Source organism: Manduca sexta, chromosome 15 (genome assembly GCF_014839805.1).
Source record: "Manduca sexta isolate Smith_Timp_Sample1 chromosome 15, JHU_Msex_v1.0, whole genome shotgun sequence".
NCBI classification, from domain to species: domain Eukaryota; kingdom Metazoa; phylum Arthropoda; class Insecta; order Lepidoptera; family Sphingidae; genus Manduca; species Manduca sexta.
In genome coordinates, this window is record NC_051129.1 from 2,641,783 (window position 1) to 2,654,475 (window position 12,693).

General features: G+C 35.8%; 1 protein-coding gene across 3 annotated transcripts in view; it reads left to right on the forward strand.

The window, feature by feature from the left end:
- Positions 1-12,693, forward strand: part of LOC115453417 (probable E3 ubiquitin-protein ligase RNF144A) — a 196,894-nt gene that overhangs the window by 140,945 nt on the left and 43,256 nt on the right. For all 3 annotated transcript variants that reach the window (XM_037438911.1, XM_037438912.1, XM_037438913.1), the window contains one exon: positions 7,275-7,437. In XM_037438911.1, the coding sequence (XP_037294808.1) occupies positions 7,275-7,437 (163 nt within the window). The remainder of the gene's footprint in view (positions 1-7,274; positions 7,438-12,693) is intronic.

A 12,693-nucleotide genomic window follows, 5' to 3' on the forward strand; every position in this document is an offset into this window, starting at 1 on the left:
ACATTCTTTCCGAAACGTTGCTTATAAAGTCCGATTTACACACTTTCTCGCTAATCAGACACGATATCGAAGTTGAGAACTCACAATTTAGATGTAATAATTATTTTTATTTTAACCTGTTTCAATAGTTTTATTGATCCAGTCTCTATTGCGCACATACGTATGCGGTAAACGATAACTTTATATCCGATTCTGCCATGCGAGATATTACCGTCTGAATATAGCTTAACTTTTCGACATGTTTTGTGATCAACGCTTTAAGTCATAATGCGAGTAAGTTTTCGAAGTTATGATTGTGTTATTTGTATAATCGTTAGTTCTCACGGTGAAGGAAAGCGTCGTGAGGAAATCTCACACCTAAGAATTTCCAAGGTGCATAATAAGTCTGCCGCCGTACCAGGCACGCGTGGTGGACTAATGCCCAATCCCTTCGATAGTAGAGGAGGTCCGTGCGCAGCAGTTGGCAGTAAATAACCCAGGGCTGATATTATAATATTATAGCAAGTAATTATTCATTTTATAATCATGTAAAGATCATTAATTTAATTATTCATTAAAATCGTGACACGATGAACTTAATCATGTGAACGGACGTGCAACGATAATAAACATAAGTTATTGACAAATTGTAGACACATTGTAAGAAGGAAACAGTGTAATCTATAATATCATCATGTGATATTAATTCCGCTAGAGATTGCTGGATGCAGGTCGCTTTCAATAGGTCGATGCGGAAATCTTTGAGGGAGGCCCATGTTCAGCAATGGACACCCGCGGCTGATGATGATCATGATGATTATTAATTTAATGTTTTGACTGCCTCGCTGGCGTACCGCACACGGCTCTGCGATGCCAGGTTCGGAATCCCGGGTCGGGCAAAGTGGTATTTGAGTTTTTCTGCTCATTATCAGCCCGGAGTCTGAAATTTGTGCCCGATATGGCAATAGGCTCGCCCCCTATCACTTCCAACACAAAAAACACACAACACACCACACAACACAAAACAAAACAAAACACAAAACAAAAATTCTAGTTAGACTCGGTTTTGTTAGTTTATCAATGGCACAAAATGTCGACCGGCAAGAGATCAAATACATCCCAAGACGGTCGGCACTGTTATGCCGGCCTGTCTAATTACCTTTTCACGCTTCGCTTGAAGGGCCCGCTTGAATCACTTTAAAAAGGAACTCAAAATTAGTAATAGAATGCAAAGATAATAATAAAACTTATGTGAAATACAATAAATGTTATTATAATACTTAATAGAGACGTGCTTGAATAAACTTATCGTCAAATTATTATTTATATTTTCCATTCACAATCAGTGATGCAGCGATAATATCGACATGCGTGATGGATGGCAGAATGATCGCTTCTCGAATAAATCTTTACTGTCACCAACGATTATGTATCGATCATCTTTATCGAGTACCTAATCGAATTAGATTAAATTGTTATCGATTTGTTTTATTTAGTTTTTATCTAATATTACACAATTGGGTCCCTGGTGAGGATGACGTCTCGAAAAGTATAGTTCCTTATGTCTTATTTAGTATAAAGATACGTAAAAAACTTCTGTTAAAACAGTATCAGAATAGGTAGAAATATGAGGCAGTCATTCGTTTACTTGCGATATTATACAGGGTCATTTTGACATTGCCTTACTAAATTAAACCACATACTCGTCTTCACCTTTGCTCACATTGTGCCAAAAATCATCCATTAATAACTAATATTTTCACGAAAAATCCTGGTTTTAGTTTCCTGAGTTTTTGATCATTTTGTAGTTTAGTGCGAATATGGCGTGTGCGTGGGTGTTTTTCTGACTGAAAGTATGATGTTGCCACTGCAACGAATTCTTTTAGAGTAGTTGTAGTGGCTTTAGGGCGTGTAAAATAAAAAATATTTTTATTAATATTTATTTTTTTTTCGAAACTAACGCTTTTTTATTTTACTTCTGCGGCTCAAGTAACATATTGTAAAGTGTTATTTCCAAGTAGATGAGTATGTGGTTTCATTTAGTAACGCGATGTCAAAATGACCCTGTATACCAACTGATATTACGATTTACGTGGTCTGCCCGTAAAGTTGTTTATCATTGTATGAAGGTGCGTGACGATGCGCGGCGTCATCCACTGTCGTTCGCACGCAATGTTTGAACGTCGCGTGATTTTTCTTAATATTGTTTTTTACGATTTCAATTGATTGATGTCATGTGCGTATATGAATAAAGTGTAATAATACGCCATCACAGTAGTATATACGATCTAATATAATCAGATACTTATCACACTAATTCACTATATTACTGGTAAACATCCGCACTCTACGACGGTTAAGGCAGAACTTCCCCTCTTCGTCCAATGCTGCCTCTTTTATAATGTTAATTGACAGTTTATGTGTAGAGGGTAAAAAAGGTGTTACAATATTAAAATGAAGGTAGTTTTGACAGTGGAGACGATAGGTGCGACAACACGTACTATTGTAAAATGGTTAGTGCAGCTGAACTAAAAAAAAATCATATGTATAGCTTAACTACTTAAATAACGTTAAAAGTAATTTCCAGTATAAAAAGTTGACTTTAGTGTTAATCCAAGATTTGTTTTGTCCGACTTCTAGTGTATTCAAGATTATCTTTGAAGGTGCGGTTCAACCCTCTAATTATAATTTGCGTGTACCCCGCCTTATGAAGCTGAGATCATAAAAAATAAGCATCAGAAGTTCCCATGCATGTTTACTATTTATGTATTCTCGTCCCAAGTAATACGTTTCCATTTCGCGTCCCGAAAAAGTTTGATTCTATTTCTGTATAATATGACGTCACTGCCTTTTATTAAGGTACGCAAGCCGGCCGGATTTACGTGGAAATATCTGGAGCGAGACGGGTCCTAAATAAACTTAACGAGATATTGAAATATGAGTCTTAAATACACATAAACCTGAGGGATTGAGACGAAGTCACTGATGATAGTAATGACTGTCGATAAACAAGCGTAAGAAAGTGTTTAGCGCGTTGCAGTGGGGTGTGGTGTTTTGCAATCCAATGTCCTGGGTGTTACTGTTTAGACTAAGTAGTACTTTAATTTACGGTCTGTATTTCAATTGTTAGATAAAAGTTATCAGTAAGATACAATACAACATGAACAAATGTAATGTGAGCTGTGGTTCCAATGCAGTTGTTTAGTTGATTCTCTTTATAGTCAGTCGTTTCATAAGTTATTTGACAGATAACTTTTATCGACGACTAAAATATCAGCGCCTAAAATATTCATTGTCAGGCATACAGTAACCTCTACAACCCCGAAGGTTGAGACTTGATATCTGAAATCCCACTTCACACAATACATCACACAACCCTTAGCTCTTATACATATACTATTTTAATGCTCCATACTTATCCAACACATTTTCATTAGCGCTTCGAGTATCTTCGTCCCTCACGTGGACAATAATAACATTCCCCGGATATACCTATGTGTGTTTGACAATTGGGCGATACGGACGCGGGCCAGTCGACCTTGGCCTATATAAAGAGGTCAGCTGTTGACACAGAAGTGTTACTGGGAATATTTACTATGAAGTTATGAGGATAGTATTATCGGGTCCTGTCTCAAAATGTTTAAGTCAATGTTATTCGTTAGTTTATTTTTTTTATACGGCAAAATGATCTCTCTGCACCAGAGTGGAGTCCAATAGGATGTCGACTGATGAGAGATGATTAACCCTCGGCAGGCGACATAATTATGCCGGCCTGTTGGAACCGGATATACACAGGCTGATTCCGGAACGCGACACACTTACGTGGACCACTATGGCGGGTTTTAACACCTTGTGTACGGCGGTCGCTATCCGGGCGGATATAAAATATATCCTACCACCGAATATTTGCGACTCTACAGAAGAATCACACACATTTAAAGACAAAGGGGTGCACTTGAAGTAACAGTAACCTATTTGAAAAAGTTATAAGTCAAGTTAAAAACTAAACAATTAAAATGTTAAAATTCAACTTTGGTCTTACTGTCTCAACAAAATAATTGAATTGTCACTACACCTACGTAGGACGCTAACTAGTTTCACACCCACGCGAGGTGACTTGAATGGAAGCTGAACTACGTGCTGTCTACGGTGGGGTCGAATGGGTTTAGGTTTCGAAGCGATGCAATAATAGTTTCAAAATTGAAGTTATTAAAGTTCAGTTTATATTTGTTTCTGTTGGACGTTATTTCGATGTATGGTTTTTTATGGTGAGTTGTTTGTTTTTGTTTTTGTGTGATAGTCAAGTTTTTTGTTCAGGCGTGAGCTTACCTCGTTTTTTATGGAAACAGTTTATTTAAATTTATCTTTAATAATGCAAACAGATACATTCGTTCCGCATTTAATATTCAGGGTTTTAAATCCTCGTAACTTCCGATCGGCACGAAACGAGAAACCTATAGAAGGAACATACAAAAAATCTATTGAAATGGATATTAGACCCTCATAGAAAGTACATAAATACGTTCCCCCACAATACGATTTTACGATCACGGCGAAAACCGATAAATTCTCATTTATAAACAAATTCTTTGCGTTAGCGTGTTCGCAATAAAAAGCCAACGTTCCGAAATGCTCGGGATGTGTGTCTTTGTAATGTGCGCGTCGCTTTATAACTCTGTATCACGATAGTGATCCAGAAACGGTCGGTAAATATCTATTGAATTTTTCACCAGCGCCGTTCGACAAAATGTCTATTTAAATTTACGCTAATAATCGATAATATTATGTCAAAGTTTCCCGTTCTTGGATATGCTGGATGCTTGGTATGTTTGTGGGGCGGTCGAATAAGGGTAATAAGGGATAAGTTGAATAAGAATTGAATTACATACCATACTGTAATTAAGAAACATAGTGTTTAAAAATTTGCTTTTGTTTTTACAAGACCGTCACGCGTGCGTAGGCGCAAGTAAAACTTAATCTAAAATACTGTACTACTATTTACTAAACTACTTGGGCGGTCCTTATTATACTTTAAAATGTGATTTATTAAATATTAAATACCGACAGTGAACTAATAAATCTATTATCATAATACATAAAGGTTATGAAACTCTAAATAACTTAGTAATTGGTTGTCAAGTTTTTTCTTTTCTTATACATACGTGCACGACAACGTGACTGATGATAATTGGATCGGGGTCCAATAGAATGTCGACTGGCTACAGATGATTACCCCTCGGCAGTCGACACAATTATGCCGGCCAGTTGGAACATTACTCCGTTTATTGTTTAGTAGGTGTTGCTCGTGGCTTTTCTCGCGTAAAAAGCCTGTCCCTCTACAAACTCGCCAAATCACTGTAGCGATTCATAGCTCCTCTTGTACCACTCCAGCGACATGTATTTAAGAAATCAGGTTAGCATTCCATTATTTCCTATGGAACTGAATTACCGTGATAAAAGTAGCCTATGTGTTAATCCAAGATATGGTCTAGTTGTGTTCTAAAATTCAACTAAATTCTTTTAGTTGTTTCTATGTCTTCAAACATATAAACATTTTCACGAACAAAACATTTTTTTTTCGTATTTTTAATATTAGTAATCTATACCTATAATAAATCTGTAGAGAGGTCAATTCTGTACATGAAATATATTTCCAAAATAACTATCAGGGGGTGATTAGGGATCGATACTGATGCCAAAAATGCAATTAGTAAAATTTTTGTCTGTCTGTCTGTCTGTCTTTCTGTCTGTCTGTCTGTCTGTCTGTCTGTCTGTCTGTCTGTATAACCGTTATAGAAACAAAAACTACTCGACGGATTTTAACGAAACTTGGTACAATTATTTGTCATACTCCTGTGCTGGTTATAGTATACTTTTCATCACGCTACAATTAATAGGAGCAGAGCAGTGAAGGGAAATGTTGGGGAAACGGGAGAAGTTACTCCATTTTTTAAGCTTCCGTCGCGTGTGCAACCTTAATGGTTAAAGCTACGCAGAAATCATGTATGACGGAAATGTTCTCCTTAAAATTATGTAAAAATATCCCACGACAGCATATGTCTATCTTTTATGGTTGACTCACAATAACACGTGTAACTCCCGATAGCTTAGCAGTTCGAAGCTTTCTCATTATATTTGTCTACTCTTACGTTTATAACACTCTCAGTCATCCCTAATTAAAAAAGTTAACATTATTAAATTAAATATTCCATAAAAAAGAATCATAGAAATCGGTATAGAAACACCAAAGTTATATATGAAATACGCTAATAATAAGCCATCACGCGTGAATACTGAATCATGCTATAAGCTTCCTTCGATTTCACCAGGATCCCATCATCAGACCCTGACAGGACAATCGGACCACCTGCATACCACCATACTTAAAAAAACATCCCGACAAATTGAGCACCTCCTCCATTTTTGAAGTCCGAAATCCACGCGGGCGAAGCTGCGAGCGGAAGCTAGTACATAATAAAATGACGTTATTGTTTTGAAGATTGTCATTTTTCTAAATCGTATATCCACACTGATTGGAATTAAAGGCAAACTATTTTTCTCTAAACAAAACATTAGCAATCGTTTTGAGGACAAAAAAATGTCATTCAATCAATTCGTTGTAATAAACAACCCGAGATGTTTTCGGATAAACGTTAAGTCAGTTTGGGTATAATGTTGCCGATTTCGGAGAGGTCATTGCCCTCGTGTTGACCTTCTCGGGTCGTGTACCTCGACCCTTATTGATTCTTTTATTAGCTCCCGGTGAGGTCTCCTAATGTATCGCGGAGTATCCACTTGACCCGGCCCGCGTCGCGGTGTCTTTGTCTCAGTACAAATTGTCATTGATTTACCGCTTGTGATATAGTAAATTGAATTTTATTTTAGTTTTTATTTAGGTTTATTGTCGTCTCGTTTGTCTGGGAATTTGATATGTGAGATTTTGGTTTGAACCGCCATTTTTATTATGAGGAATTTTAAGATCCCATTTGGTGTATGGTATTAGTGTATTGTCTTAGTAAGATATTAAATAAAAACGTCTGGTGCCTTCGTAAAGGAATACTCTCGAATGGTAAAAGAACTGCCCGCGTCATGTCGCATATGCAATTCTACAGGGTGTTGCATAAAGTAGATATAATCATTTAAATAAATGCTGGCGGTATGATTGGTAATAGAGGGATTAATTAAAAACTATAACAACTTTTTAGTATCAATGACACTTATAGATAGATTTTCAACACAAATAATGGTTATAATCTTCAGACTATATAATTAAAGTGCATATCTGTTTGTTACAGTGCATGCGCGCGTACGTAGAGTTCGAAGTGTGCAACGGCGCGTACGAGGTGTCGTGCCCGGACGCGCGGTGTCGCGTTGGCGCTGCGCTTGCGCTCGACGAGATCTCTGCGCTGGTGGAGCCCGCTGTCATGGAGAAACATCGCAAGTTCCGGCTAAATCACGGTGAGTTGATACTGCTTTTTAGAAACGTCCTGTATAATATATTACACGAATCTTTCAAAGGCTTCTGGGATACAAATAAACAAACGCACATGACGCTTCTTGTCCCGAAGGGATAGGCAGAGCTGCAACTATAACACACACTTTTCACTAAGCGTTTTCCGTCCAATGATTTGATAGTGGGCGAGCTGAACACCATATCGGGGACGAAATTTAGTCTCCGGGCCTCAGTCCCGACAGAAAAAATCAATATCACTTTGCCAAGCCCCGGATTCGAACCTAGAGCCTCAGGGCGGTATCGTACCGCGCATGCAATATCATTACGCCATCGCGGTTTTCGAGACAGTGATTTTTTTCCTTTACTGGTTACATAATTTGATTTATACATACTAAATACTATTAATCGTGTACTATATCATTGTCGACGTAAAATTGTATAAAATAATAACCGCATTCTGAAGTTAACACTTCACTGAATAATTTACATCACCAATTTCGAAGACTACAAAAAATAGTCAATTTTTATCATTATAATTAATCTGTTATATCAAAATACGATTTAGTTTAAGTGACAACATCGAATAAGCCGCGTTAGAAACCTTATAAATGGTCTGAACACCAAACACTTGGCTGGCGGGTCACATTAATTTAATGATCTATTTGACCTTTACACACGGTTTGATAAATTGTTTACACTAGACATACTTCACATTACCAAATCCCTAGTACAAGGATGTTAAAATGATAATTAACAGTGTAATGTGATAATTATTACGACGTTTACGTGCGAACGGCCCTTTGAGTGACTATTGCCTTAAGATTTGGGACTAAATCTTCGAAATCAAATGATTTATTTTGAATCTGTAAAATGTTATACATTATTTAGATTCCGTCAATATTAACTCTACCACCAGTTCGGAAAGCAGTTCTCACCAGAGAAGAACGGGCAAGAAACTCTTTTCCTTTAGATATGCGAAAAGTCAGTCCGCTCAAGTCAGTTCGCTTAGCTCGCGTTGTTCAGGTATCTTTTATTTTTGGGTGTAGATCGCAAATAGTAATCTAAGCTATGAGTATTTTACTATAAGTATATGTCTCACTTATACGAGCTAAGGTAAACTCATCTAGCTTAATTCTTGGCCTGCAATCTACTTTAACAATTTTAAAAGATGTTACCACATTCGTCAGTTTGTTTTTCCTTGTTCCCAACTAGTGGAAATATAGTTTATATTTTCATTGGTACAAAAAACACTCACGCCTTTTATTTCCGATGTAGGCAGAGGCGCAACTAATGCACAACTTCGCCGTCTGTATTCAGCCCAATGATGTGTTAGGGGGTGAGTTTATTGCCAAATTAAGCACAAATTCCAGACTCCAAGCTGATACTGAGCAGAAAATCCCTATATCACTCTGTCCATGGATCGAACCTAGACCTCAGCAATGCAAACGTACCGTGACACGACTACACCACCGAAGCTGCAATAGTACTGTAATATTAACTAAATCGTATTTAACATTGTTACAAAATATCCGACGAACTGATATCAAATGGTAAATACATACCGTTTAATCTGTTGTGGTGTCAAGAATTGCACAGCGTCGGCAAATGGCGTAATTTAGCCTTCAAATATGATATTTTACGTATAATTTCAATCACTCTCAACGCGCCGTTCGCGGTGATATTCTTGTAGGTAACGTGAGCGTGTTGCTAATATTAACATTTTACAACCGCCTTGAGTGAACATTTCCCGGTTATTTAATTATGACAACATTCATTAATACCACTATCGACGAGTTTGTGGGATTGCAGTTTTTTTTTAAACTTGCACGGCTAAGTGACTGCATCTGTTGGTAAGCGGTGGGGTGCAGATAGTATCTCGACTGACGAGAGATGATCACCCCTCGTCAGTCGACACAATTATGTCGGCCTATTTGTACCATACACACAGGCTGATCCCGTAACGGACTCATTTAGTGGGCCACTATGACGGGTTTTAAGACCTTGTGTACGATGCTATCACCAGCAAAAATGATTTTTAATATTTATTTATTTATTTGGGAAACAAACAGAACAAATTATGACTAAAAATAAATTAAGGTTCTTAATCCAAGACAGTTTCCACTAATAGGTAATACATACATAGAAGAGAGTAGACGAAAATTAATTTACAATATTACAAATTACAAAAAGAAAATAAACAAACAAACTCAATCAAACGTGGAAAATAATTCAATAGAGACAAGTCAAATCTAAATTATCCACAATAGCAATTAATGCCTTCCTGTAGATGTGTAACGATTATATTCCTATTTATTCCAAGAAATAAATTGTATACGCCCGAATAGCTAGACGGAATAAGCAGTTAATGTAAATATTGTTTTCAATATAAACAAATGCATGTGGATGTGTTCATAGCGTAGTTAATAACATTGCTATTGTGTTCCGGCGTAAAGAACATCGTGGACAATGTAATTGCTTGGCATTATGAGAATTAACGTCTAATGTCTAGCGACGCATTACAGTGTCGTGTATTACATTGTAATTCGAAATCTAGATGTTAATGTTTATGGGAAAGGGTGGCGTCTACCGCCAAGCGTGCCACGCACTGACCTCATCATTCAACATTGATACCTTCGTATAAAGATACAATGTATTTTCAAAATTAATGTCCGTATCGAAAAAGTTTTATGAACAATTTTTTTTCTTGTCTTAATATATTCGTTCTAATTATTTTTTGATAGAACGAATTTATTGACACTAATAAAAAAATATGAGACAAAAATACGTAACAATATTAATTCGTAAAACTATTTCGTCGTGTACATTTATTCTTAGAAATACTCATGTATATATTTTTTTTCGGTTGTCATAATTTTCCTAAATCGGATTTCATAGGAGTCATAGTTATTTTAACACAGTAATGGTATTAACGAATGTTGGCATTAAACTATCGATTTTAAATATCGTCGTTGTAGGTGAGAACTAAATAACTCGGATTTTGGCCATTTTGCACTTTCATCACTTTTGTGTTGCCCAAAACATAGCACATATTTTGGCCTAACAAGCATTTCATTATCTTATCCCGTTTCGAAATTATAGCTTTTTTATGTTAAAAGTGGAGAAATAAATATATTCAAATAATATATATTTTGTTGTAGAAAAAGTAAATAATAAAATCAATAAACTGCGACTTATAATCTGTTCAATAGTAAAGAAATTAAATAAAATGACTTGTTTAATTCTTCCTCGAGTTTATTGTTTAATAAAATTAATCAAGTGTGTAGAAGAACTAAACAACTTAATTTGTTTAATTTAGACATTGAAAATTCTAATGGTATTCACTTTAATAAACTCTATAATTGTAATTATTTAACCTTATTATTACTTTACCATATGGTTTCTAGTGTGGCAAAACTAAATAACTATACGAGTTATTTAGTTTATTTCAGCAAACTTACAAAACATTGTCGTGGAAGAATTAAATAAGAAGTTTTTATTTTTTTTCTTCAGGTCAGAGTTTTTTTGTTAATGCATAATATAATAGATAATAAGACCCGAGATATATAAAAATACCGACGTTAAAATTATTTATAATTTTTTAGTAATGCTTAAAAATAACGAAAAAAACAGTTAATCGCGTTTATCTCGAAACTAGAAATTTTGAGTTATTTAGTTCTCCGCCTACAGCGACGATATAATCTTAAGTTTATTTACAATAGACAGCGTAACAATGAGGTGGTATGACAGGCCACAGCTTAAGAGGCCCTGTAAAATTTACTAAGTTTTCTAGGTATTGGGAGCCAAAAAGTCGACGGAAAAAGCCTATATAGGTACCTACATATATTTCATGTTATGATTCCCCATTGGATTAACTTGGTCCGGGCCTTTACGTTGAAATTGCGCCACTGACAATAGAAACACAAATGACCGGCAACAGCAAACTATCGATAACAATTTACCGTGAACAAACATCACGGTACAACTCTACAAGTCTTACCCAAACTTTCGACGTTTGAAATTCGGCTGGTTGAAATAAATCCGGTCTAATTTGGACGGAAACTAGAGATGTTACCAACCGGTAACTACATATATCCGAGGGATTTTTGTTACATTGTCATTGAAATACAAAGTGATAAAGGTTTGGCGATGGTAAACTATTTTCCGGTTATCGGAATTCCGGAAACTTATATGTAAATTACATGAATAACCTCAACAAGTTATGTTATTGTGATTTTATACTTACATTAAGTTTTGTTAAATAGATTGTCCTATTTAATTCCGGTTATTGGTATTAAGGAAATATCATTTCGGAGAAATATCATAAATTCGATGCCAAATATAGATTGATCTATTTGATTTTATGTCTAATAAAGCAATACATTATTTGACAGAGACTATTTTAGTTTGAAATGTTTTTCTTTATTAATTTGTTAAACTTTTTATATTATTTAGATTCTATAAAATTTTAATTTATCACCAGTTCGAAAAGCAGTTTCAGCCAGAGAAGTACGGGCATAAAACTTCAGTCTAAAAATTACTTCAAAAGTATAGAATAGGTACAGTGTATATTGCAAAAAAGGTATATTTAATTTTCTATTTAGTTTAGAGCAGCTCATTTATTTACCTGCAAAATAAAAAATATTAATTTCCCAAACAAGCGCCGAACCCTTTCACGAAACATAAAACAATTTAATAATGATAAATTTTATAATACACTAATAAACTTAAATTAAATTCGGGTATTCCATTTTATCCTGAAAACCATATAAAAATGAAACAGTGCGTTTTAAATTTCAATCCCGGTACTTCATCTTATTGATACCTATAAGTTCGCAATATAGCTTAACACGCCGATATTTGATCAGTATTATTCATGCTTGTAATCGCTGGAGTAAGCATGTTCTGGAGTGGAGACCGCGTCTTGGCAAACGTAGCGTGGGACGCCCTCTGGCCAGATGGCGGGACGACTTACACAAGAGGGCAGCGACTGGATGCATAAAGCATCAGACCGGGCTCTGTGGTGTGCCTTGAGAGAGGCATATGTCCAGCAGTGGACTGCACCGGACCGTTGATGCTATGCATAATGCTTTTCTTATGCATAGCAAGATAGAATAGGAATTGCTCATAATGTGCCGGATGCGTACTTCATTATTGACTATTATACCCAATAATGGACATTTTACATTGTATTCTTTATTATCTCCAAGGTTGTTCGTAATAAAGTAGTTACGAAGGTTATCTTAAATCTCATTCAGATATCA